The sequence below is a fragment of the Punica granatum genome, chromosome 2, assembly GCF_007655135.1.
Source record: "Punica granatum isolate Tunisia-2019 chromosome 2, ASM765513v2, whole genome shotgun sequence".
In the NCBI taxonomy this organism is placed as follows: domain Eukaryota; kingdom Viridiplantae; phylum Streptophyta; class Magnoliopsida; order Myrtales; family Lythraceae; genus Punica; species Punica granatum.
In genome coordinates, this window is record NC_045128.1 from 39,820,068 (window position 1) to 39,842,923 (window position 22,856).

Sequence of the window (22,856 nt, forward strand, 5' to 3'; positions counted from 1 at the left end):
TGATCAATAACTTATAAGCATCAAATATCGAGCGGAACACAGGGAGATGATAAAGATAAATAACTTTCACAGAGAACTCGCGAATCAATGCAAAAAAAAAAGAAGAAGAAAAAGATGGAGATGAGTAGATCTTTATTTTGATATTTGAGATCGAGAATCAGAAGTTAAAAAAAAAAATTGAACAACTCACATTCACGTCTATAAACGTACTTTTTGAGAGCTCGCATCTAGTGATCGTAATATTTTTTATAGCCGAATCAATCACAATTTATGTGTGGTAGATCCTATTATAATGTATCATATTGAATATTAATAAAAATATTTGTTTTTGAAAAGTAAATATGATTCATGTCCATGAAATGTATGATCTAATTTATTTTTTTAAAGAAAATTTGATTCATATCTGTATGAAATATGATCTAATTTATTTTTTGAAAAATAATTATGATTTTATGTGATTTATTTATATAGATAACAGATCCTTTGAAATACAAATATGACTTATATCAATTCAAAAAATAAAAGAAGTACGTGAATTTAAAACTATATTTATTTCTTAAAAGTTTTAAAAATTAAAAGTTAGAAATTTGTTTTCTTGAAAAGCTCATAAAACCGAAAAAAATAACTACCGATGCAACAAATTTATATTTATATATTTTAAAATTTAAAATTTAAAAGATATATTCTTTAAAGAAACTTCAAAAAATTGAAAAAAAAAAATGAACAGTCTCACGTATCTATATTTATATATTTTAAATTTTAAAATTTTGTTTTAAAACAAAAACTAAAAAAATCAAGAAAATTTAATTCAATAACGGAGCATTCTGAGGTCATTTGACGGGCCTACAATGTTCTTACTTTCATACATACATATATATATGATCAAGATTTCATAGTCAATAAAATATAGTGATGACATAAAATTGTTGTACAAGAGACATTTATTTGATTAACAAATTGATTAAAGTAACATATATTATAATATCATGTATAGAATCAAATTAAATCAATATATATAAAATAACAAGCCCTCGAACAGGCACATTAGGCTGCCACCTCATTAAAATTAAAATCGCCTTTTCCCATGCTATCACGTCATCGAAATTCTAAGTCCTCTCATTATGTTATATTAGCATCATATACTTTTAAAAATTTTATTATATAATTTGAATAGATAGTTCCATATTAAAATAGGGTTTTTTACTATTATTTGCACATATATCAGTCTTCTATTGTAAAAAAGTTTTGTTTAATAAATGATTCTCCTATATATTGGTTAAATGTGCTATATACCTATTAATAAAATATAATCGATAAATACTCACACACATAAATCCATTTATGAATTTATGAATATATGGATATATATATATATATATATAGCTGAGAGATGTTTATATATGTATTTTCTACTTAATTACATCAATATTCAAAATTAATATGCATAAAAAAATCAGTTTAAATGGTATCATCTACACGAGATAACAAAACCAAATTCAAACGAAAATTAGTCTACTTAATTACCTAATTGATGTTGAACTCTCTATATACAAAGCTTTTTCTTCAATAAAAATATATTAGAGAAAGAACCATGCTACGCACTATATCAAATGTAATTTCATCTTACGTTTGAATTATTGGCATATGCTCGCTTTATTTCTTACACGTGAAATTTATCGTTTTCCTTACAAGGATTAATAAAAGCTTTTAATTAAGAGTAATTGAATTTTAAATAATAATAGCAATAACAAAGAGAAAAATATTAAAGAAAATACTTTTTTATTTATCCATGGGAGAGTAAAGGGAAGAGAGGGGGATAAGAGTGAGATAGAAGGAATAGAATCGGGAGAGATAATAGAAGTAGTGGGAAAGGTGTTTAGAAATTATATATATAAGTCTAATGGGTAATTTTGGAATTACGAAAGTTATACATATGCCTCCTCCCATATAGAATGGTACGGATACGAAGTTAATTGAGGTAAAAGATGAAGTTTAGTGAGTAGATCAAATACACAATTAAAAAAAAATTTATTTAAATGAACCATATTTTCTAAACCCATGAATTTACAACATTTTTCCCCCACCAAAATAGCTAAGACTAAGAGATTTATTTGTCAGTTTTCGCATAACGCGCAATTATTCATTTAGTTAAGTTATAATCTTCTTTAACTTTCTAGATGTACATTTAGTACTATAAATAAATAAATGCATAACTATCGATCTCGGCATGTGTGGGCATCCAATATGTTTGATTTGATTTAAGCACGCTTCGGAAGACGGGGCTGTACCAAAGATTTGCAAGAATTTTGAGGGGTGTGGGGGTCCTAACTTGAAACCCTAACTTCACACCAATTTGTTTGACCGTGAGTTTTGGACCCACCTCACCTTGCTTCCCACATTCGCCACGTGGTTCTAGATGTTCCAAGTAGCTCCCACCAAGGTCGAATCATGGCATGATTTTCTCTTTGTCCTACTTGAAAACTATCTTATCATAATTATAGACTAAATAGACGTCTCCAATGAAAACTTACACGTCATAAATGGAAATCAATTCAATGAAATTGAAATTAAGAGATTTTAAAATTTGATTTTCATTGATGAAATTTTTATACTCTTTATATTTTATTTTTCGTTATTTCTTACTAAGAAATAACTTTATATATCCCTTCTAATGTGAAAGTCGACGATAAATCTCCACTAGAGAATAGAATGGTATAATCAACATCAACAATCATATCTAAATAATACGGACCTGATCTCACTGAATTTGGGACCTGCCATAGTATGCGAGAGCCATGTGGAAATAATAGCTCTGACGATACGCCAAACTATGATTAGAATCCCGACACCACATGACTGTGGCGGCAACAAACTAATATTTTCTCATGTCTCTATAGGCACAGGCTTCACAAATCCCTTGGCCTTCTCTAGTTTGGAGTGAGCAAATTTAATTGCTAAAGAGTTTGCCTCAAACCAAAAGCCTCGTGCAGCCCAATGGGCTTAGGGCCTATGGTTTGGAGTGGAAGTTGAAAGGACCCTGAATATGAAATCAGGTGTGTGGTGTGTGGTGTGTACTAGCTGGTCATAAATAGCCTAACCTCAGTCGCTTTCTTTTACACAATACAATAGCTCGCTCTATTATCGAGTTCTTATAAGGATAACTTCCTGAAGAGCTCCCGAAAGATCAATAACGTAAGAAATAAAAATTGTTCGTCAAATAATCGGTCGACTTCTTAGATAGCAAGGGGTAGTGCTGCGTGGATAATTTGGGCCACCTAATATCATAAGGCGAGGAAAATGCCTGTTTTGGCCTAGCAAGTCATGCACCTGACAAAGAACCTGTCCTGTCTATCTAGAACTTGTTCTGTCTAATATCATAACGCGAGGAAAATGCAGATTCCCATGGAACTAAAGACGCTTTCACGAGGAGTTTGTTGTTGTTGTTATTTTTTTTTTTTTCTTTTTTTTGACAAGCGGTGTTTCTTTCATGACCTCAAAAACTAATTTCAATGGTCAAACCACTCACCCAATGTACAGAGAACTCACAACACTAAGAAAAATCTCTCCAAGCAAAACAAAGCATATACTATACACAAAGCTTGAACTACACCAATCCAGTTTTGCTATACTATACATTCGGTTGCTGCAGTTGATGTTCCCCCTAAAGATCACCATTGTCTCTGGATTGTTTGGATTGCGATTATGGCTGGTTATGGAGGGGTGAGTCATGGGAGTTACTATATAATTATATGATAACCCCTCTGTAAACAAATGATGCTCCATCGTCAACAGAGAATTGAATTACCAGGCACTGCTTGCTGATACATTACTTGTATGGAAGCTTGTCTTTTAGTCTCCTACTTCCATCTACGTTTATGTTACAGTTTATAGTATATGAAGTGGAAGCAAGCACCACTTCAAGCAGACCGCTCCTGCTTCCGCCTTGCGGATATTAATTGAGAGTAACAGATAAGGATCAGAAGTTCGGCCACAACACTGACCCCCCACCCCTAAAACCAATTACGAAACTCATTCCTGCATAACAGAGAAACAGCCTCAGAAGTCTTCAATCTATAGAACGTTCTCGCTCTCTTGCTAATAAAGCTGAAAGCTACTCGCAGCTTGAAATGACAATGTTGTGACCCTTCCCACAGACGACTTTGAGCAAAGTGCATGTAATTCTCTATCCCCACTTCCTCGAATATCTATTATCCAGCTTAAAGTAAAAACTTCCCATCCTGAAAAGAGTGAGAATCTTTTTGGATAGAAATGTATTTCCCTTAAGATACGTTGAACTAGCCATGATGAGGACAATTCACCATATCCTCCTAAATGCAATCCTTACCACTTTGCATTAAAGATGGAGGGAATTCACTGAATCTAAATTAGTCCAAAAGTTCGAGGCCCACATTTATCTCTATGCCAGACATAATTATGAGGTTGAGACTGAAAGAGCACAGATCTTTCACCGTATCTTTCGCAGGAGATGTCAATTTCAAGATCTACCACGCGGACACCCGGAAAAACACCTCATGTGCACCCAGTTTTATCTCCTCTCCAATCACCCTTGTCTTCTATTGAGAAAATGAAAAATGCTTGAAAGAAAAGGATGCAAGTTGCACCAACTAAATCATATTTCATGCAGTAAATCAGTTGAATTTATCCCATCTCATTATCTATCAATCTTTTTCTCGCCGAAGTGCGCTGATCCAGCACTAGGAGACCACAAAACCAAAATTTAAGTGCTCAAATCTAAGCAGTAGATTGAGATGGCAAACCAAATGTTATCAAAAACTTAAGATAACTATGCAAATTGCTTGAAGGAAGAGCAAGACAGACGGATATGTGCAGAAACCATAGCCATACTAACAAGAAAAACAGATGAACTAACCTTGTCCTCTTGTGAATACCTCTTCAGCCACTCCCAGATTCTCTGAAGAATGACAGCGGTAGTGCCTCCATTTGCTCCACATAATGTCATCTGCATTTTCTCATAAGCAAAGAAGAGTTAATCATGAGCAGTATTATGGGGAAATTTGCAAGCTTAGTTTAAAGTATTCATTCAACTAATTTGGTATGAATACTTATTTATTTAGCAAGGACCTCATTCCCTATTCAAGATATACTTTTCTAACTCCCTAATCAAATTGCTATTCAGCACATATTTTGGTGGTGAATGCATACATTCTTCATTATTACGAGCCAACCATCACTTGCTTCAACTTGCAATTTCAAGTGCTAGAGCAAGTTGAACTACTAACCAGCAACCTTTTCAATTTTTTACATATGTAGGTAGTTGGATATTTAACTTATTGTATTAAACTAGTGAAGTTGCAAATGCATACATATCAAAATATAGGTGCATCTTTATTTACTTTTGCCAGGCACTCCACCTGATGCGCCTAAGAGACTTGTTCTCAGCATATTGAGGGCTGTCGTGCATCATTCCAAACATCACTTCTAGCATTCAATATATCTTGGGCCTGCAGTCACACTGCCATTACGACACTCTCTCCCCTCTTGTTTTCCTCGGAATAAACTGGCCACGTCTAAGTAGGCTCACTGGTCAGTTTATTAAGGCCTCATTGCTAGAGCCCAGTAACATAACTTCAATCAGTCCAACCAGGCAAAACTTCTAGAATCTCATTTTATGTACTTGCTTTATTATTTTCACCTTATATCTTGCAAACTTTGGTGTCATTATCACGGCAGAAGTTTGAAGAGTCATAAACTCATGAATATTAACCTTGTCCTCACAAGCCACTTGAAACTTCTTGAACAGAGGATAGATATACAGTGAATACGGACAGGAGTGAACAAACCATTAAAATGTCGACGAAACCAGAAGGAACCAAATCCATTCATTTCTGTATACTAACAAATTACATGAAATCAATTGAAATTTGAATCCCTGACCGACTTTGTTATCCAAGCGATTCCATATGCAGCACTCCAGCTAATTGCTAGCTGAAGCTGAACTTCCTCCCGTAAAAACAGAACCCTGAAGCAATCAACTACTTCATTTTTTGGTTTCTTTTAGGATAGAGGAAGAACAAAACTTAGATTAATAGGTTCAGAAGGGAGAATTTTCTTTTGCAGACCAGACTTACCCAACAGTCTGACTTCTCAAAACTGTCTATTATATCTTTTCCAGATCATGTCAGTCCTACAAGCATGTAACGTCCAATAATTTCAATGCTCTGAATATTATTCTTCAATTGAGAGAATTCTCCCAAGTTTATCAGCTACGTCTGTCTGCTTAATTCAATTATAACCAAACAGAGGGATTTCAAGCAAAGCCACTTAAGAAGATTTTATCATGATGACTTATATTCATGGTCTGGCAGCAAATTAGATAACTGATACTTCTCAACTTCTACTCATTGAGAAACATTCTTTTTAATCACAAAGTGAATCTGGAATTCATGAGCAAGTAAAACAAAATGACTATACGAATGAGGTCATCTCTGATTCTTCAATGGTTTACTTATTATTGAATGAGGTCGTCTCATATCCAAAATTTCCATTATACTTTGTATCTCAATGAGTGTGATTCCTTCAGATGCATATTTTGCATTGCATCTTGGAGTATGTCTCCTTTTCCAACATATTCGTATGGAATTCAAATTGAATGAGGTCATCTCATATCCAAATTGTCCATTATACTCTGTATCTCGATGAGTGTGATTCCTTCAGATGCATATTTTGCATTGCATCTTGGAGTATGTCTCCTTTTCCAACATATTCGCATGGAATTCTCTTCTTTGATTAAATTACAGATTCTGGTTGACATTGCTATAGATCAATGTCCATGCTATAACCAGTAATTTGTATGAATGCAGTTCGGCTGCTCTAGCAGTTGAGTTCTAAATGATTTGTGGCAATTGAAAAAGCTTATGAACAACCTGCATTGCATTCTCAATCACAATCGTCTAAAGTTATCATCACTTCATCACCAAGTGCCTCCGATTTACAAGAAATAACTGATAGTCGCCCCGTTTTTCCAATACATGAAGCTGCTCTAAACCTACTGACTACTGTCTGATGAAGCAACTCACGAGTAAATCCTACTGACGATCACAACCAAACGTACAACCGACTTTCAGAATCCAGCCTAGCGACACTATATCTCAATAGCTCGAGCATCATACATCGGAATTAATTCAGTCGAACAGTAAGATTCACAACACTAGGAATGCACAGATTATCGAGCTCTACACGCATTTAACAAAAAAAAAAACATTCGGCATTAACGTACAGCTTCCGGCCATTACCTGCACACCTGCATGGAACAATTGCGGCTGCAATCTGATTTCGCAATGATTTGACTCAGCTGGTGGTGGAAGAACGACGCGGTATACGAAGCACGGGGACCGGTTGGAAAGCCGAGAGATCGCCGGTCAATGTCGCCGGTTCGAAATGGAGAAGACGATGGAGCGGAAACGAACGCTGAGTCCGTGCACTCGTGAAATTTTGGGAAACTTGGCCATTTATAGTCCGATGAGTTGACGAAATTTCCTTTTGGCGCAAAAGGGTGCCGACGGCAAAATCAGCATCTTGGGCTGTAAGCGGGAGAAGGAATATTGGGCCGCTGAGGATAAGTGGGCCTGGGCTCAAACATTCGGCCCGTTTTTACTTTCTTTGTCAGGGCCCATATTGCAAACTTGGACGTTCCCGTGCTGATTCATTACAACTTTGGCAATGGCGGGAGAAAGAACAATTGGTCTCGGGACGACCTTGTCGCATAATATATAAGGCCGTGTTCGGTAGTCGTGACAGGTCGAGACACTCCTTCGCCGGGACAGGACACATTCATGTCCTTCCCCTATTCAGCTGGCTCTCAAGAGAACATCGTCAAAGAGCAAATATTTATGGATTTAACTCTGCATATTGCCCTCGGGCACGTATAATTGTTCGTCATGCAAAGCTAAAAGATCGAGATGTCACCGCTATAATCCCCATTTCTGATGACCGTTTTTATTTTGGTTGAAATTGGACACCGAGTGGAAGAGGAAAACGAAAAGGATTTTTTTTTTTTTTGTCTCGTACAATAATCATGAGAATAATTGATTGGCAGGCCGTGAGAGGCGGCTAGAGCATGATTTGCGCTTGGCGTCGTCGGGCCGAGCCAAGTCAATGACCACCACCAAGTTGCCACAAGCTGATGGGATCCATCGATTAATTTATTTGTCGGAAAAAATTGATTGAAATACAGAGTATTGGGATACGGCAAGAGGTTTGTAGCATTGGACGGGTCACAACTTTGAATGCAAATTTTTTCCACAGAGAACATTGGTACGTCTGCCAAGCTAAGAGAGGTCCCAATTCATTTATTCAGCGCTAATTACGTTAATCATCTGACTTCCGCAAGACCCTGAAGCATGTAGTCCGTCATCTAACAACTCCATCACCGTGTGTATAAAGCGTCTAAAACTCGATTGCCCAAATTCACGGTAGTAGACCAGTGAACGGTAATGTCCGGTCCCTGCCCAAATTTTACTTTATTAGATGATATGCATAAATTTTGATTAAATGAACGCGAAAGTCCTAAAACTATGCGAAAAGTTAAACTTAAGTCTTAAATGTATCAATTTGGCTCAAGTAGTCCTGACCGTTTAGTTCGTTAGATATTTTCAGTCCGAAATCGTAATAATGCCATTAAATAGATCCACATCGTGATTGGTTTAATAATCTTTTTATTTATTAAACTTTTTGAAAAATATAAAAGAAAATGACAACAGCAAATATAAAAAATAAAAATAAAGAGTGGGAGGGAGTCCCACCAGCCACCTTCTCCCGTGAGGTTGCCGGAGGGGTTGGCGACCTCGCCGAGGGGGAGGAGGCCGGCAGGATTCCCTTCCCCCTCTCTTTGCGATTCCATTCAATCGCAGAGAAGAGGCGGTGGGAATTCCGCCGGTGAAATCACATAGAGAGAAGGGGGGAGGGGAGTCCTATTGATGGGGGCTCCCTATCGACCTCCTCCTCCAGCGATGTCAGAGGAAGAGACCAGTTGGGTGCCCCATCGGCGGGATTCCACTCCCCCTCTTCTTCTTCTTCTTCCTTTTTTTTTTTAATTAAGTTCTTTTTTTTGTCTTTTTTGTTTTCAAATTTTCTAAAAGTTTAATAGAAAAATATTATGCAATCAACCAGAAGGGACATGTGAATTGATTTAATGGCATTAACTTTCGGTAACAATTTTGGAATGAAAATATCTAATGGACTAAACATTTAGGATTATTTGAATCAAACCGATACATTTATGATTTAAATTTGAATTTTTACGTGATTTTAGGACTTTTGTATTCTTTTAGCTCATAAAATTTCGACGAGAATGAACACATGATAACTCTCACAATATCTCCGCAATTGGTAACAGTTACAGACACAATCAAATTTCCATATCCAAGACGAAAAGAAATAAGGATGATATGAAACGGATGAAATCAGAGTTTTCTTTATGAGACTGCAATATCCTTTTAACTTATTGGATGATCTGCGTCGAGTTGGTCTCGATTAAGGATGAAATCGGAGTTTTCTTTATGAGATCGCAAGTATCCTTTTAACTTATTGGATGATCTGCGTCGAGTTGGTCTCGACTAAGGATGAAATCGGACTTTTCAACATCAAGAAAATAGATATGAGCGTTCATGAATGCTGCCAAGTGCGTATTGCCAACCTAGTAGTCCTCGTTCATAGTCTAGATTTCCATGGAGTGTTTGACCTGTCAGTATACATTACATTTGCAGAGACTTAACAAAATTCAACTTTGAGCTCCTAAAATCCCTATAAAAAGGCAACTTTTGTATCAGAGCTTCTCATGCATTGTAAGCAGCAGCAGATATATAGCAAGCAATCTCTCCTTCTAGTATAAGCTAGCATTTCAATCATGGCAAACTCGGGTCATATTTCCTGCTTGCTATCTCTCGGGCTGTTACTAGCCATCCTACGGGCGACAGGTCCCTTCTTTTAACTTGCTCTCGTTCTTTCGTTCGATGAACTGGTTTGTCGGGTGGACAGCTAGGAAAGTACTAATAATATATATATGGTCATATGTGTATTATGCAGAGGCACAGATAGGAGTGTGCAATGGAATGCAAGGGGACAATCTTCCCCCCCAGCAAGAAGTCATCGACCTCTACAAGCAGTATGGTATCCGAAGGATGAGACTCTACGACCCCAACCAAGCAGCCCTCCAAGCCCTCAGAGGGACCAACATTGAGGTCATGCTCGGTGTCCCCAACGAACCAGACCTCCAGAACCTCGCCAGCAGCCAATCCAATGCCGATGCATGGGTCCAGAAGAATGTCCTGAGCTATCCTGACGTAAACTTCAGGTCAGTAACTTGAAACCAGATCAAGCTAGCAAATTGATCAATCGGTGGAATTTGCCGTATAATGTATGTTTCATGCAAAGATGTCTTGGCATGGCACCGAAGTAGCATTTGTACAGGAAAGAACCACTATGCTGTCGGAGACAGATACAATCAGCCACAAAAATGGATCAGTATAAGTGTTACCCTTGCTCACTCATGAGCTCGAATTGCTAACTGTATGGGTTATAAACTTTGGTTCAGGTACATTGCGGTCGGGAACGAGGTCGTAGCTGCCAACAATTATGCCCAGTTCCTCGTGCCTGCAATGCAGAACGTCCAAAAGGCGATTGCCAATGCAGGCAAGGCGGGCCAGATCAAGGTCACCACATCTATTATATACAGTATGATCGGAGTCTCCTCCCCTCCTTCACAGGGCTCATTCAAAGGCGAGGAAGGGCCGGTCATCGACCCGATAATCCGCTTCTTGCTCGACAACCAGGCACCTTTGTTAGTCAACATCTATCCTTACTTCGCCTACAAGGACAACGTAGGGGTCATAAGTCTCGACTACGCCCTTTTCAAGGCAAACTCTGTCGTGGTTAACGACGGTCCCAACGGGTACAAGAGTCTTTTTGATGCAATGCTGGATGCAGTCTATTCTGCTCTTGAGAGGAAGAATGCAGGGTCCCTGGGAGTCGTAGTGTCCGAGAGCGGCTGGCCTTCAAATGGAGATGTCGGGGCCTCAGTGGAAAATGCACAGACCTACAACTCGAACTTGGTCCAGCACGTGAAGGGCGGGACACCAAAGAGGCCGGGTGGGCCCATCGAGACTTACATATTCGCAATGTTCGATGAGAACAAGAAGAGCCCTGAGTTGGAGAAGTTCTGGGGCCTTTTCCTCCCAAGCAAGCAGCCCAAATACACGATCAACCTTAACTAGTTAAGAGAGTGGCATCGAGTAGTTTCGAGTCTATTCCAAATTTATAATTTCGACAGTAATAAAGGCATCTAAAGCCTGTGTCTCCTCCGTCTCAGAGGAAATAATGTAATAATACTCTTTACAATATTGATATTAGGTTCATCGACTGAACAATGCAAACATTGGAATCCCGATGACTACAATATTGTATTCGGCACAAGAGAATGAAACGAAAAGCTTTGGGAAGAGGCTGCATTAATTAGCATTCTATCAACAAAGACGCAACAAGGGAAACTGGCAAGTTTATTGCATTTCCAACGAGTTGTCCAAGCATAATTGTCAAAATTTCTTACGGTCTAACAGGCACTTGACTAGCTCAGGGATGATGCATTCGACTAGCCTTATGCATCCAAATTAATTCAGTTGAACACTACGGTTTCACAACAAGAGGAATGCTCAGTTTATCGAGTTCTGCACTCATTTAACGAACACATCCGCATTAACCTACAGCTTCACGCCAGTACCTGCACAAATGCTGGAATGTATACAGACGCAATCTGATTTCACTGTGATTCGAATCAGCCGGTGGTGGAAGAATGACGCGGCATATGAGGCACGGTAATCAAGTGGAGAGCCAAGAGATCGCCGCTCAATGTTGCTGGTTCGAAATGGAGAAGACTATGGAATGCAAACAAAAGTTGAAACCGTACACCAGTGTAATTTAGGGAAACTGGCTATTTGGCGAGAGAAGAAGGAACAATTGGTCTCGGAACGACTTTGTCGACAAATATAATTAGGCTGTGCTTTGTAGTCGTGACAGGTCAAGACGCTTCTCAGCCTGGATAGACGCATTCAAGTCCTTTCCATCTAGACCTGGCTCTCAAGAGAGCATCGTTACTAATCGAATTTTAACTCTGCATATATTGCCCTCGACTATAGTGGTTCATCAAGCAAAGCTAAAAAGATCGAGAAGTCGCCATTATAATCCCCGTTTTCGGAGACCATAATATTTTTGGAGAAATCGTGAAGGAAGAGAGAAAGAGAACGAAAGGATTAACTTCTGTCTTGTACGATCGTGAGATTAGTTTGGCAAGCCGTGAGGGGCGGCTAGAGCATGACTTGCGCTCGGCACCGTTGGGCTGATGAACCAAGTCAAAGACCACCAACAAGTTGTCACATAATGGGATCCATCATTAAAAAAAGTTGGTGACGTTAAAAATTAAAAATTTGATGATAGGTACTTACAGAAATATTTTACATGCCAATTAAGATATTGATTATTTTATTTATTAAATGTTGCACAATATCTATCAATTTTCAATTAAAGTATGATTTTCAAAATACTTATGTCAAGATATAAAAGTATAATAAAGAAAAAATAATGAAATATCAAAGTAGAAAATATTATTTTATGCACTTTCATTTTTTTTTTACATAACTAAATTATCATATATATTTGAGAAACAGATAGGTCATAGATATATGCAGGAAAAAAAAAAGGAGAGCGTATAATAAAGAAAAAAACAATGAAATATCAAAGTAAAAAAAATTATTTTATGCACTTTCAATTTTTTTAAATAACTAAATTATCATATATTTTTTAGAAACAAATAGGTCATAGATATATGCAAGAAAAAAAGAAAAACATGTATATACTTTCATATCAAAATGAAATCGTTTGAATATATTAATATAATAAAGAAAATATAAAAATACATCAACTATATATATATTCATAAATATCTATATATTGCCTATCATAGAAAAACTATATTTTTACAATGGCATAATAGAAAAACTATATTTTTACAATGGCATAATGAATCATACGGCTACACTTACATATACATATATATATATATATATATGTGTATGTATCAGTCAGTATAAAAATTACACTATATATTTTATTATAAAGCATATATATATATTCATATATTGTAAGATTGTATGTTATTTTCACTTGCTAATTAATATATAAATTTCATTGTATATCAAATATTGCACATATATATCAACATATAACTTTTACGTAATTACGGCAACGATGTGGCGTCATGAGAGAGGAAGCGCGAGAGAGCCTGTAAATGCTGACGTGACTTTTTCAACTTTCATCTTTAAGAGGTGATATACGCGAGAAACAGGCAAATAGTGAGGTATTTATTCCTAGTCTAGTAGATTTGAGTCGTCCCGATACCCTCCCAATAAATGTTGGCTGCTGCCAAAAAAAAATAAGCAGCCATGTCAATTTTGTTGCTGCTATAAATATTAGAGATGAACGGACAAATAGTGAGGTATTTATTCTCGGTCCAGTAGATTCGAGTCATCTCCATACCCTCCCAATAAATGTTGTTTCCTGCCAAAAAAAAAAAAGCGGCCACGTCAATTTTGCTGCTGCTAAAGATATTAGAGACGCTAGCAGCAACACAAAATGTTGTTGCTAAAGTTTTAGCAGCACCAAATAGTGCATTAACGCAACTCTTTTTGTTGCTATTGACAAGTTTTATTGTAGTTCATATTTACTAAAACTAATCCACTTTAGACATTAACTTGATCCCTAGTCACGGATTAAAGCACACCTTTCAGTATCAAGAAAGTTGACAGCATTAATGGGTGCTGCCAACCGCATTATAGATATTTTCCATTCTTCATTAGTACTTCTCGTTCATGTACTTAGATTTCCATGGAGTGCTTGACCTAGCCGAAGCATGTAGTCCATCGTCTAATAAGTCCATCATCGCAAGATTAATGCGTGTAAAAGTTGTTCATGTACCCGAACATAGCCAAGATAAGTTGCAACCAACAATTAATGGGAGATTAGATCAAAGAGAGAATACTATGTCTCGTCTCTTGAGTTATTAATCCTATCATGAGGCGGCCCTACTTGCTTGAAACACAGATGGAGATCGATATTAATGACTTGTTTGGTTTGCAAATGTAATTTTAAAATCATAACTTTAATCTAATTCTACCCACAACAAAACAAAACAACTCATACAAAGTCAAAGAGTTGGCCTCATTTATACCTCTCTTTTTCACAACAAAACAAAATAAAGTCAAATGGTGAGCTTCATTTATACCACTATTTTTCAAAATTAAAATCTAATTTTAAAATTTTACTTTGAAACCAAACGCAACATTAAGGTTTCCAGCTCCATATATTCACGGGCGAAGGTGGAATGAATTCGCGACGGTAAATGGACAGCAGGAATGTTTGGTCCCGCAATCTTTTACTTCATCTGATGATATATATGAAAATTTTCAAAAGAATGAACATGGGATAACTCTCATAGTACCGCCGCAGTTGGCTAACAAACAGACATAATCAAATTACCATATCCAAGACAAAGAGGGATGAAAATTATATAAAATGGATGAAATCAGAATTTTTGGTGAAACCATATCCTTAACCTATTGCTAAGGTTGATCTTAATCAAGCATCAGTTCGTCTCGATCATGGATGAAATCAGACTTTTCCGGCGTGAACCCTAATTTCCGAAAGCCCATTTGAACTCCAACTAATCCAGTCGAGCCGGACGAACTGATATTGCCAAGGGGTAAAGCTCTCATAGCAATGATTTTCTACATTCACAATGACTCAAACCCGAGACCTTTCTTAAGCGGAACAAGCGCCGAGCCACTTGAACCAACCCATGTTGGTTGAAATCAGATTTTTCAATATCAAGAAAGTCAATAATATGAGCATTTATAAGTGCTGCCAAGTGCCGATTGATATTGCCAAACCCAGAGAAATGGATTTTTTTTTTCCTTTTTATTCTTTTATTCCATACTTAGCACTTATCGTTCGTATCTACATATCCTAAATTTCTCTATGTAGTGCTTGACCTGCCAGTTTGTGCGGAGACTTGACAAAATTCACCTTTGGGCTCCTTAACTCCCTATAAAAAGGCAACCATTGTTTCAGAGCTTCTCATGCATTGTATTGTACGTACCAGGAAATAGGAATCTCTCCTAGTATAAGCTAGCATTTCGATCATGGCAAAGTCGCTTCATATTTTCTGCACGCTATCTCTGGGGCTGTTACTGGCCATCCTAAGAGCATCAGGTCCCTTATTTTTATCTTGCACTCGATCTTTCATGTGATGAATTGGTTTGCGGATAGACGGTTAGAATAAGTTCTGAATTCTGATATGGTCATATATGTAATTCGATGCAGAGGCACAAATGGGAGTGTGCAATGGAATGCTCGGGAACAACCTACCATCCCAGCAAGAAGTCATTGCCCTCTACAAACAGTACAATATCCGAAGGATGAGACTCTACGACCCCAACCAAGCAGCCCTCCAAGCCCTCCGAGGGACCAACATCGAGGTCATGCTCGGTGTCGCCGACTCAGATCTCCAGAGGCTCGCTAGCAGCCAGTCCAATGCCAACACGTGGGTCCAGAACAATGTCCTGAACTACCGTGACGTAAAATTCAGGTCAGTAGTATGAAAACCAGATCGAGCAGAGTACATAGACTGTATGCTCTGCTTGACAAAGCCTTGGCACCGGAATAGCGGCTACATATTGGGAAAGAACCATTATGCCTGTTGGAGCTTAGACATATGACCAGCCATAAGTATATATGGAACAGTATGAAGTGTTATACTACCTTGCTCGTGAGCTCAAATAACTAACTGCATGGGTTACAAACTTTGGTTCAGGTACATTGCAGTCGGGAATGAGGTGGTAGCCACCAACTATTTGGCCCAGTTCCTCGTGCCGGCAATGCAGAATGTCCAAAACGCGATTGTCAATGCAGGCTTGAGGGGCAAGATCAAGGTCTCCACATCTATCACCTTCGCCATGATGGGAGCGTCCTACCCTCCTTCAATGGGCTCGTTCAAAGGGGAGGAAGGGCCGGTCATTGACCCGATAATCCGCTTCTTGCTCAAAAACCAGGCACCTTTGTTAGTCAACATCTATCCTTACTTCGCCTACAAGGACAACGCAGGGGTATTAAGTCTCGACTACGCCCTATTCAGAGCAAACTCCACCGTGGTTTACGATGGTTCCCTCAGGTACCAGAACCTTTTCGATGCAATGCTGGATGCAGTCTATTCTGCGCTCGAGAGGAAGAATGCAGGGTCCCTGAGCGTGGTAGTGTCCGAGAGCGGCTGGCCTTCCAGTGGAGATGTCGGAGCCTCGATGGATAACGCGAGGACCTACAACACGAACCTGGTCCAGCACGTGAAGGGCGGGACACCGAAGAGGGGCGGGCCCATCGAGACCTACATTTTCGCAATGTTCAATGAAAACCAGAAGAGCCCGGAGCTCGAGAAGTACTGGGGTCTTTTCCTCCCAAACAAGCAGCCCAAATACCCAATCAATCTTAACTAGTTAAGGGAGTGGCATCAAGTAGTTTTGAGTGTATTCTCTAAGTTATGATTATACGAAAATAAGGGCATCAAAAGCCCGTGTTTCCTCTGCCTTGGAGGAAATAAATGTAATACCCTTAACTAGTAATGAAATTCATGCATTGCACGAAATAAAACGTAAAATTATATGTGAGTTATTGCTAATTAAAAACTTGAAAATGATGTATTTGTATATTATACGACCCCCATTACATGTGATTATAAACTGCGTTAGTTCAATTGATATCTTTATTTTCGCATAGTATAGAATTATAAATCATTTGAGGACTAAAAATAATATGGCGACGAGGGAGATACCCAGGTGAGGGTGCTTTTCTGGACTACAAAGAAGTCTGAAGTTTAGAAGCAATTTATAAAAGTTGTTTATTTAGATTATCTAGGCGCTCACCCATTTTAAATGACGTCAATGGTAAACACATTCTTATAATGGTAACGAGTATTTTTTTGGGATTCTTAAATATTACAATGAAAAATTTTATAAGTAAATTAGCGCCGCTGTTTTCTTACGGTAGTACTCAAGATAGAAAATGAAAAGTAAAACAAAAAAGTGAAATAAAAAAGTCCATTCATACACTATCTCTACATGAAACCGCCTTCTTTCGATTGGCCCAAAGTCTGATATAATGAATAAGAAATCTTAAATAATTAATAACTAATAAAGAGGTACGAGTAATCCAATTAGATATCGAACATGTGACTTTTATGTCAGCATGCGAAAACGTGCGTCACTGCGCCACATCCTCTTTTGATTGGCTGAAACCGCCTTTGATCTCCTATATTAGCATTTATTTAATATCTATATATGTGTGTGTGAAAAAAAAAACATGTGTTTAACTTTTGTTTTATGTAATGATTATATTATATTATCCTTAGAGTTCATAGAAGTATGGCTTTGTTTTCAAGTAGAATTAACAAACGATCCTGGTCGCAACAGTGCGAGACTTATTATTATGACTATAATCAAATTAAAAGAGAGGGTGCAATACTATTAATAAAATTATTTGAACAGTTTCAAATAGCACAGATTAATTGAATTCAAATATATTACTTGCCAAAATCAAACTTACTAGATATAAGGATTTTATAAATCTGACAAATTAGATATTCTCACACAGGAAATAATTCGCGCGCGCGCACACACATATATATATATATCTATTTGAACATTAATAAGTTAGCCATTGGTGCACATCCGTGCATAGCACTGGCTTTAATACTGATTTCATCTGATGATATATATGAAAATTTCCAAAAGAATCAACATGAGATAACTCTCACAGTAGCCCTGCAATTAAGTAACAAAAACACACAATCAGATTATTACCTTACTCTATTTTAGGAAAATAATCTAGAGGAGATTAGATACCGGTTTCCTATTTTAGAGTCAACGGGGTGTCTTCCCTCGATATAAATATGCACCTATTGTAAGAGAAGAAAAAAGAGACTTTGATGAATATTTGAATGAAATTGCCTAGAGCATTTCCTATATTTTCTTATATGAACAAGTCCCTTGTTTAGTAGCGAAAATCCCGATTCTTATCGTTCATCCTTGAGCGTGGCGAATCAACCCGACTTTTCTTACTTGTGGCGTGTCATCTTATCGAGTGAGTTTTATTGGTTCTACCCGCCATCCTTCTTTCTTATGAAGTTCTGGTTCGTGAGCCTATCATATACCCTTAATCTTGAAGTGATATCTCCAAATTCTTTGTACTTTTCGGCAACTTTTGAGTTCATCTTCTCCAATAGTTCGTGTTGATTGCTCGTGCCCTAAAAGCATATACCTAATATTCTTGTCAAAATTCAGAATGGAAGAACTAAGAAGTAAATGAGGCTCCAAAATTCAGAACGACCATTAATCAATCAAGATCGTGCCTGTGATTAGGTATCAATCAATCCCTTGGTTCATCATAACCATGAAAAAGATCGATACTTCTCTCATTTTGAACAAAAATCAATACACCAGCATAAGGGATACGTTCAGGAATCATCCCAAAGCAGTGAAGTAAGTGCTGCGAGCCTACGACACACTTCGCCTAAGAAAGCTTTATGCAGAAAATACTATATCACTCAAAAGATAAACTTGCATTGGCATAACCATTCGAGCACGATTAACTACACTAATTAATCCATCAAGCAAACCTTTCAAAAGTAATATAAGATCCTCAGAAGCACAATGTTATAGAAGATAATTTTAAGTTAATAGCCTTTCAAAATGCAAATTAAATTAAGGGCATGGGTATTGACAGAGCAAGGGAATTTCAACAATGAGTGGAATGATAGTTAGAGAATGAAGAGAAAGAGTTTACAATAAAAAAGCAAGAATTAGACATAATCAATTAATGATTGCATCCAAAGCGGCAACTAGTAATTTGTTAAGCTAATACAGTAAAACCTCCCTTGATTATAGAGCAGGTGAAACTGAAGCATATAACGCAGTGAAACAGGGAAATGGAGTACCTTCGAGGCCTAGGCGAGCTCATCGATATGAGCCCATGGGACGACTTCCAATTTCTCCTTGGTATCACTCCTGTGGAGTGCCATGAACGGAGCTAAGCTTCTCCAATGAGGGCTTCATCTTCGGCAGCACAGAAAACCTAGCAACAGTGAGGGAGACTCATAATCACCAGGTCGTAGAGGAGGAGTATGGCTCTTGCAATCGGAATCGGAATCGAAGAGCACAGGCTAGTAACTTGGCAATCAGAGGTCGAGCAAGAGATCTCGGCAGTAAGAGAGGGAATATGCAGAATCGGGCCGAGGAAGAGCTTGGCGCCGAAATCGAGCAAGGGCGGAGGTAGAAGATGGAGGTTGGAAGAAGATGAGATTGGGGGAGCGAGGGAGGGGCGTTTATTTTTGGAGGGGTGTGTTGGGGTGAGTGTAGAACTATTTTCAATTCAACAACATAATTATAACTTGTTAAAAAAAATTTAATCATTCAATTTAAATTTCAATACTAAATTCTTTCAATTATTCATTACTTTTTTCTCATAATTCAACAATACAATCATTACAAACCAATTAAAATCAAAACACAACTCAACTTAACTCTAATACCAAACACATTCTAAGAGATCAAGCAGCTCTGGCCCTTGACTGATTTTTCTGTTTACTGGTTCTAAGAATTTCACCTCGTGCATTATACGTAGTAGGAAATAGCAATGAGAGTATTAATGTGAATTGGTTTAAGTGGTTTGACACTTTTAAGTAATGTCTCGAGTTCAAGTTTTATGGATAGAGAAAGTTTTATCCCTTAATGGACCGACCTGGTTCAACTTGATTAGTCCGCGCTCATTGGACTTATGGATATCATGGTTCACATTGAGAAAAAAATAGCAATGGGGTGGTGGTGTCTGAGGGTTGTTGGTCTTCCAACGAAGATGTTCGAAGCCTCAGCGAAGAAAACGAGGACCTAAAACACGAACTTGTTCCAGCACATGAAGTGCGGAATGCTGAAGAGGGGGGGCATCAAATTGAGACCTACATATTTGCAACGTTCAGTGAAAACTAGGCCCAGAGCTTGAAAAGTTTTGGGTAGGGGTGTAAATGAGACGAGCCAACTCGTGAGCTACTCGAGATCGACTCGGTGATAACTCGAACTCGACTCTACCTTAAAGCTCGAGCCGAGCTTGAATCGACCTTTTTTTTTTAGCGAGCCGAGTCGAGCTTGGTGGTACTCGACTCGTTCAACTCGCGAGCCTAACCGAGTTTTCACGTGAAATTACACATATCTCCTTTCATTAGTGGACTTAGGCTGCCAAGCCCACAATTCATGGATTGGGTTAGGCCTTCTCATCATTTTCTTAAATCCAATCAAGTAAAATTAAAATTAAAATATGAAAACAAAACAATAATAAATAAAAATCCAATCCCTAGTCGTCCACTTCAGTTCAGTCGTTCGTTTGTCTCCTCCCAAGTCTCCACAGGACAGTAGTTAGCTGCTCTTCCTTCTATTCCACTGCGATTGCATACAAGTGTTGTTTTTTTCAATTGCTACGGGCTCAAAGCGAGCCCATTCGAGCTAAATCAAGCTTGTCTTTGTTAGAAAGGTCCATCTCGAGCCGAGCTCAATTGAGCTCATCTTGGTTTTGAGTCCGTTAAATGAGCTCTAATGAGTCGAGTCGAGCTACTCGAGTATCACTCGAGCTCGAGTTCAAGCTTGGATACTGAAGCTAGATCGAGCTCGAGTCGAACTCAAACATTTTTTTTAGTGAGTCGAGTTGAGTTTACCTGAACTCGAGCTCGACTCGGCTCCTTTTACACCCGTAGTTCTGGGGGCTTTTCCTCCCAAACAAGCAACCCAAGTACCTTATCAACCTTCTTCCTATTTTTTTATTACAAGGGAGTGGCATCATATAGATTTGACTACACTTTCTAAGTTTATCTGGCTCGATGATATAATAAGGGCATCAAAAGCCCGTGTTTTCTCCATGTGAGAGGAGATAATGTAGTACGTATTCTTAACAGTTGGCATCACCAAATGAATGATCCTAACAACGGAATAAACGATCCAAATAATGGAATCCCGAAAACTGCATTGTCATGTTTGGTACGGAGAAATGAAACAAGAGCGTCAGAAAGGAGCAGCAATTATTATATCATCAACAAAGATGCAACAAGGTAGCTGACATTTTTATTGCATGGACCTGCCACCAAACAGAAAAATCGAATCAATCTGGTCAAATTTTTCTGACATAGACTCAGTCATTTATGTGTAGATACTCTATAGATTTTGACTATATAGATTTATTTCAAAAGAATATCCACACACCGATCTCCCTCTTGGGAAACGTTTGGTTCAAATATTATTCGATTACAAGAGAACGTGAAGATTGAAGGAAAAAATTAACTAAAGAATCATTTTTTTCTGAATTGTAGGTCGAAATATGAAATTATTATATATGATAAAGATATTGGAATACTGAAAATGTGGATGATAATATAATATATAATTTATTTTTACTGATAAGATGTGAGTTCGATGACTATAATTTCATTATAATCTAACAATTCCATGAGTTTTGCATGCAAAACTTTTACCAACCACGATTGTAAAATTTTAATTCGGTAAAGCAATTACAAAAGAGAGTCTCATTTTCCGTTGCTTGAGAAGATGCACTCCATCAGAAATGATGGATTCCAATCTTAGTACTCATGAAAGCTCGAGCCAATACTTCTCTCCGACCGAAAGCTGAGCGAACACTCAGTGAAGCTCCTTCCACGGAGTTCCGATGCATTTCATCATTCACTAGTGAGGACCTATGAAATTTCGACGAGTTGTCCTCGTGTAACCGTTAAAAACAGGGACTCGACTTTCTCCTAGATGATGCACTGGACCTCGTGATAGTGACCACTCATGCTCTCCAGTTTCTGGCACAAGCAATTTCCCCCACTTCAGATTGACACCACTAGAATCGCCATTATAGAAACATGATGATGCGAGACCACCTTTGTACGACAAACCATTCTGGTCATTCCAATTAAGTATGGAAACATGCGACTCACTGCCTCAGTGTGCTCATGGACCGAGTCTTAGCTGTGGTCGATTCCGTCATGGCCATGTAAGTGGGAAGCTCGGGAGGCTACTCTTTTCTACGGCAGCTGAAAGTTGCTTGTTCACTTGGCAGAACTCTCTCTTTGGCAGAGAAAAAGGGGTATTAGGTGCTTCCCCAGGCTCTTGGTCCTTGCGTTTCCTGATATGCAATCCTGTGAACTTCAATATGTGTCCCCGCTAGTCTGATCTGAAAAATGGTGATCTTTTTCAAGGACCAAGGTTTCTGCCTAGAGTTACTGTACGACCCGGAGTCTTGATGATGATTGGTCTAGCCTGCAGCTCCTCCTTCCATAGTCTTTGTTGTGTATCAATCTGAGGATTCCGTCTTTCCTAAAAGAGCTAGAAGTATCTTGGAGATCAGATTCGATTAGAAGAAACTGCCATGCTATGCAGATCTTTCGTGAAACATCTGGAAACAGCTTTTACTCACGCGCTCTTATATCTCGGTGAAACTCGCAGCCTTATATTGTGCCAATAGTAATGAAAAATCACGATCTAATAACTTGAACAATCTCCCCAACGATCTTCTGCCTTTCCGGAGCACAAAAAGGAAGCAAAATTGGTAAAGAAGATTCTGCCGCTTCAGCCAAATTCTTTCCTGTCAAAAACGCCGACCTTCGTTCTTCCATTTGTGGACTGGATCCTCCTAAACAAGAAGAGGGCAAGTGTTCGGCATCTCACAGGTAGCCTGTCCAC

General features: G+C 38.2%; 2 protein-coding genes and 2 long non-coding RNA genes across 6 annotated transcripts; 2 read left to right on the top strand and 2 right to left on the bottom strand.

The window, feature by feature from the left end:
- Nucleotides 1–2,751: 2,751 nt before the first annotated feature.
- On the bottom strand, nucleotides 2,752–7,770 carry LOC116194899. Its single transcript, XR_004154552.1, has 3 exons — nucleotides 7,275–7,770; nucleotides 4,892–4,981; nucleotides 2,752–4,035 (listed from the first exon to the last, which is right to left on the bottom strand). It is a non-coding gene; the product is annotated as an uncharacterized LOC116194899 (long non-coding RNA).
- A 2,025-nt stretch (nucleotides 7,771–9,795) lies between these two features.
- Nucleotides 9,796–11,496, top strand: LOC116194330 (glucan endo-1,3-beta-glucosidase, basic isoform-like). Its single transcript, XM_031523120.1, has 3 exons — nucleotides 9,796–9,956; nucleotides 10,066–10,333; nucleotides 10,574–11,496. The coding sequence occupies exons 1-3, from the start codon at nucleotides 9,887–9,889 to the stop codon at nucleotides 11,250–11,252; spliced, it is 1,017 nt and encodes a 338-aa protein (XP_031378980.1). The 5' UTR covers nucleotides 9,796–9,886; the 3' UTR covers nucleotides 11,253–11,496.
- A 3,664-nt stretch (nucleotides 11,497–15,160) lies between these two features.
- On the top strand, nucleotides 15,161–16,745 carry LOC116196739 (glucan endo-1,3-beta-glucosidase, basic isoform-like). Its single transcript, XM_031526610.1, has 3 exons — nucleotides 15,161–15,297; nucleotides 15,409–15,673; nucleotides 15,899–16,745. The coding sequence occupies exons 1-3, from the start codon at nucleotides 15,228–15,230 to the stop codon at nucleotides 16,572–16,574; spliced, it is 1,011 nt and encodes a 336-aa protein (XP_031382470.1). The 5' UTR covers nucleotides 15,161–15,227; the 3' UTR covers nucleotides 16,575–16,745.
- LOC116196740 lies at nucleotides 15,709–19,494 on the bottom strand. 3 transcript variants are annotated; one of them, XR_004154878.1, is made up of 2 exons: nucleotides 19,070–19,494; nucleotides 15,709–16,465 (listed from the first exon to the last, which is right to left on the bottom strand). It is a non-coding gene; the product is annotated as an uncharacterized LOC116196740 (long non-coding RNA). The 3 variants fall into 3 exon arrangements; XR_004154879.1 differs by lacking the exon at nucleotides 15,709–16,465 and adding an exon at nucleotides 17,596–17,897; XR_004154880.1 differs by lacking the exon at nucleotides 15,709–16,465 and adding an exon at nucleotides 17,596–18,379.
- Between the last annotated feature and the right edge of the window lie 3,362 nt (nucleotides 19,495–22,856).

What these genes read in the sequence shown, in the direction of transcription:
- LOC116194330 (XM_031523120.1), top strand. Translation starts at nt 9,887, where the DNA reads ATGGCAAACTCGGGTCATATTTCCTGCTTGCTATCTCTCGGGCTGTTA. An exon ending in AGCCATCCTACGGGCGACAG is followed by an intron (nt 9,957 to 10,065) that starts GTCCCTTCTTTT and finishes TGTATTATGCAG; the next exon opens with AGGCACAGATAGGAGTGTGC. An exon ending in TATCCTGACGTAAACTTCAG is followed by an intron (nt 10,334 to 10,573) that starts GTCAGTAACTTG and finishes ACTTTGGTTCAG; the next exon opens with GTACATTGCGGTCGGGAACG.
- LOC116196739 (XM_031526610.1), top strand. Translation starts at nt 15,228, where the DNA reads ATGGCAAAGTCGCTTCATATTTTCTGCACGCTATCTCTGGGGCTGTTA. An exon ending in GGCCATCCTAAGAGCATCAG is followed by an intron (nt 15,298 to 15,408) that starts GTCCCTTATTTT and finishes AATTCGATGCAG; the next exon opens with AGGCACAAATGGGAGTGTGC. An exon ending in TACCGTGACGTAAAATTCAG is followed by an intron (nt 15,674 to 15,898) that starts GTCAGTAGTATG and finishes ACTTTGGTTCAG; the next exon opens with GTACATTGCAGTCGGGAATG.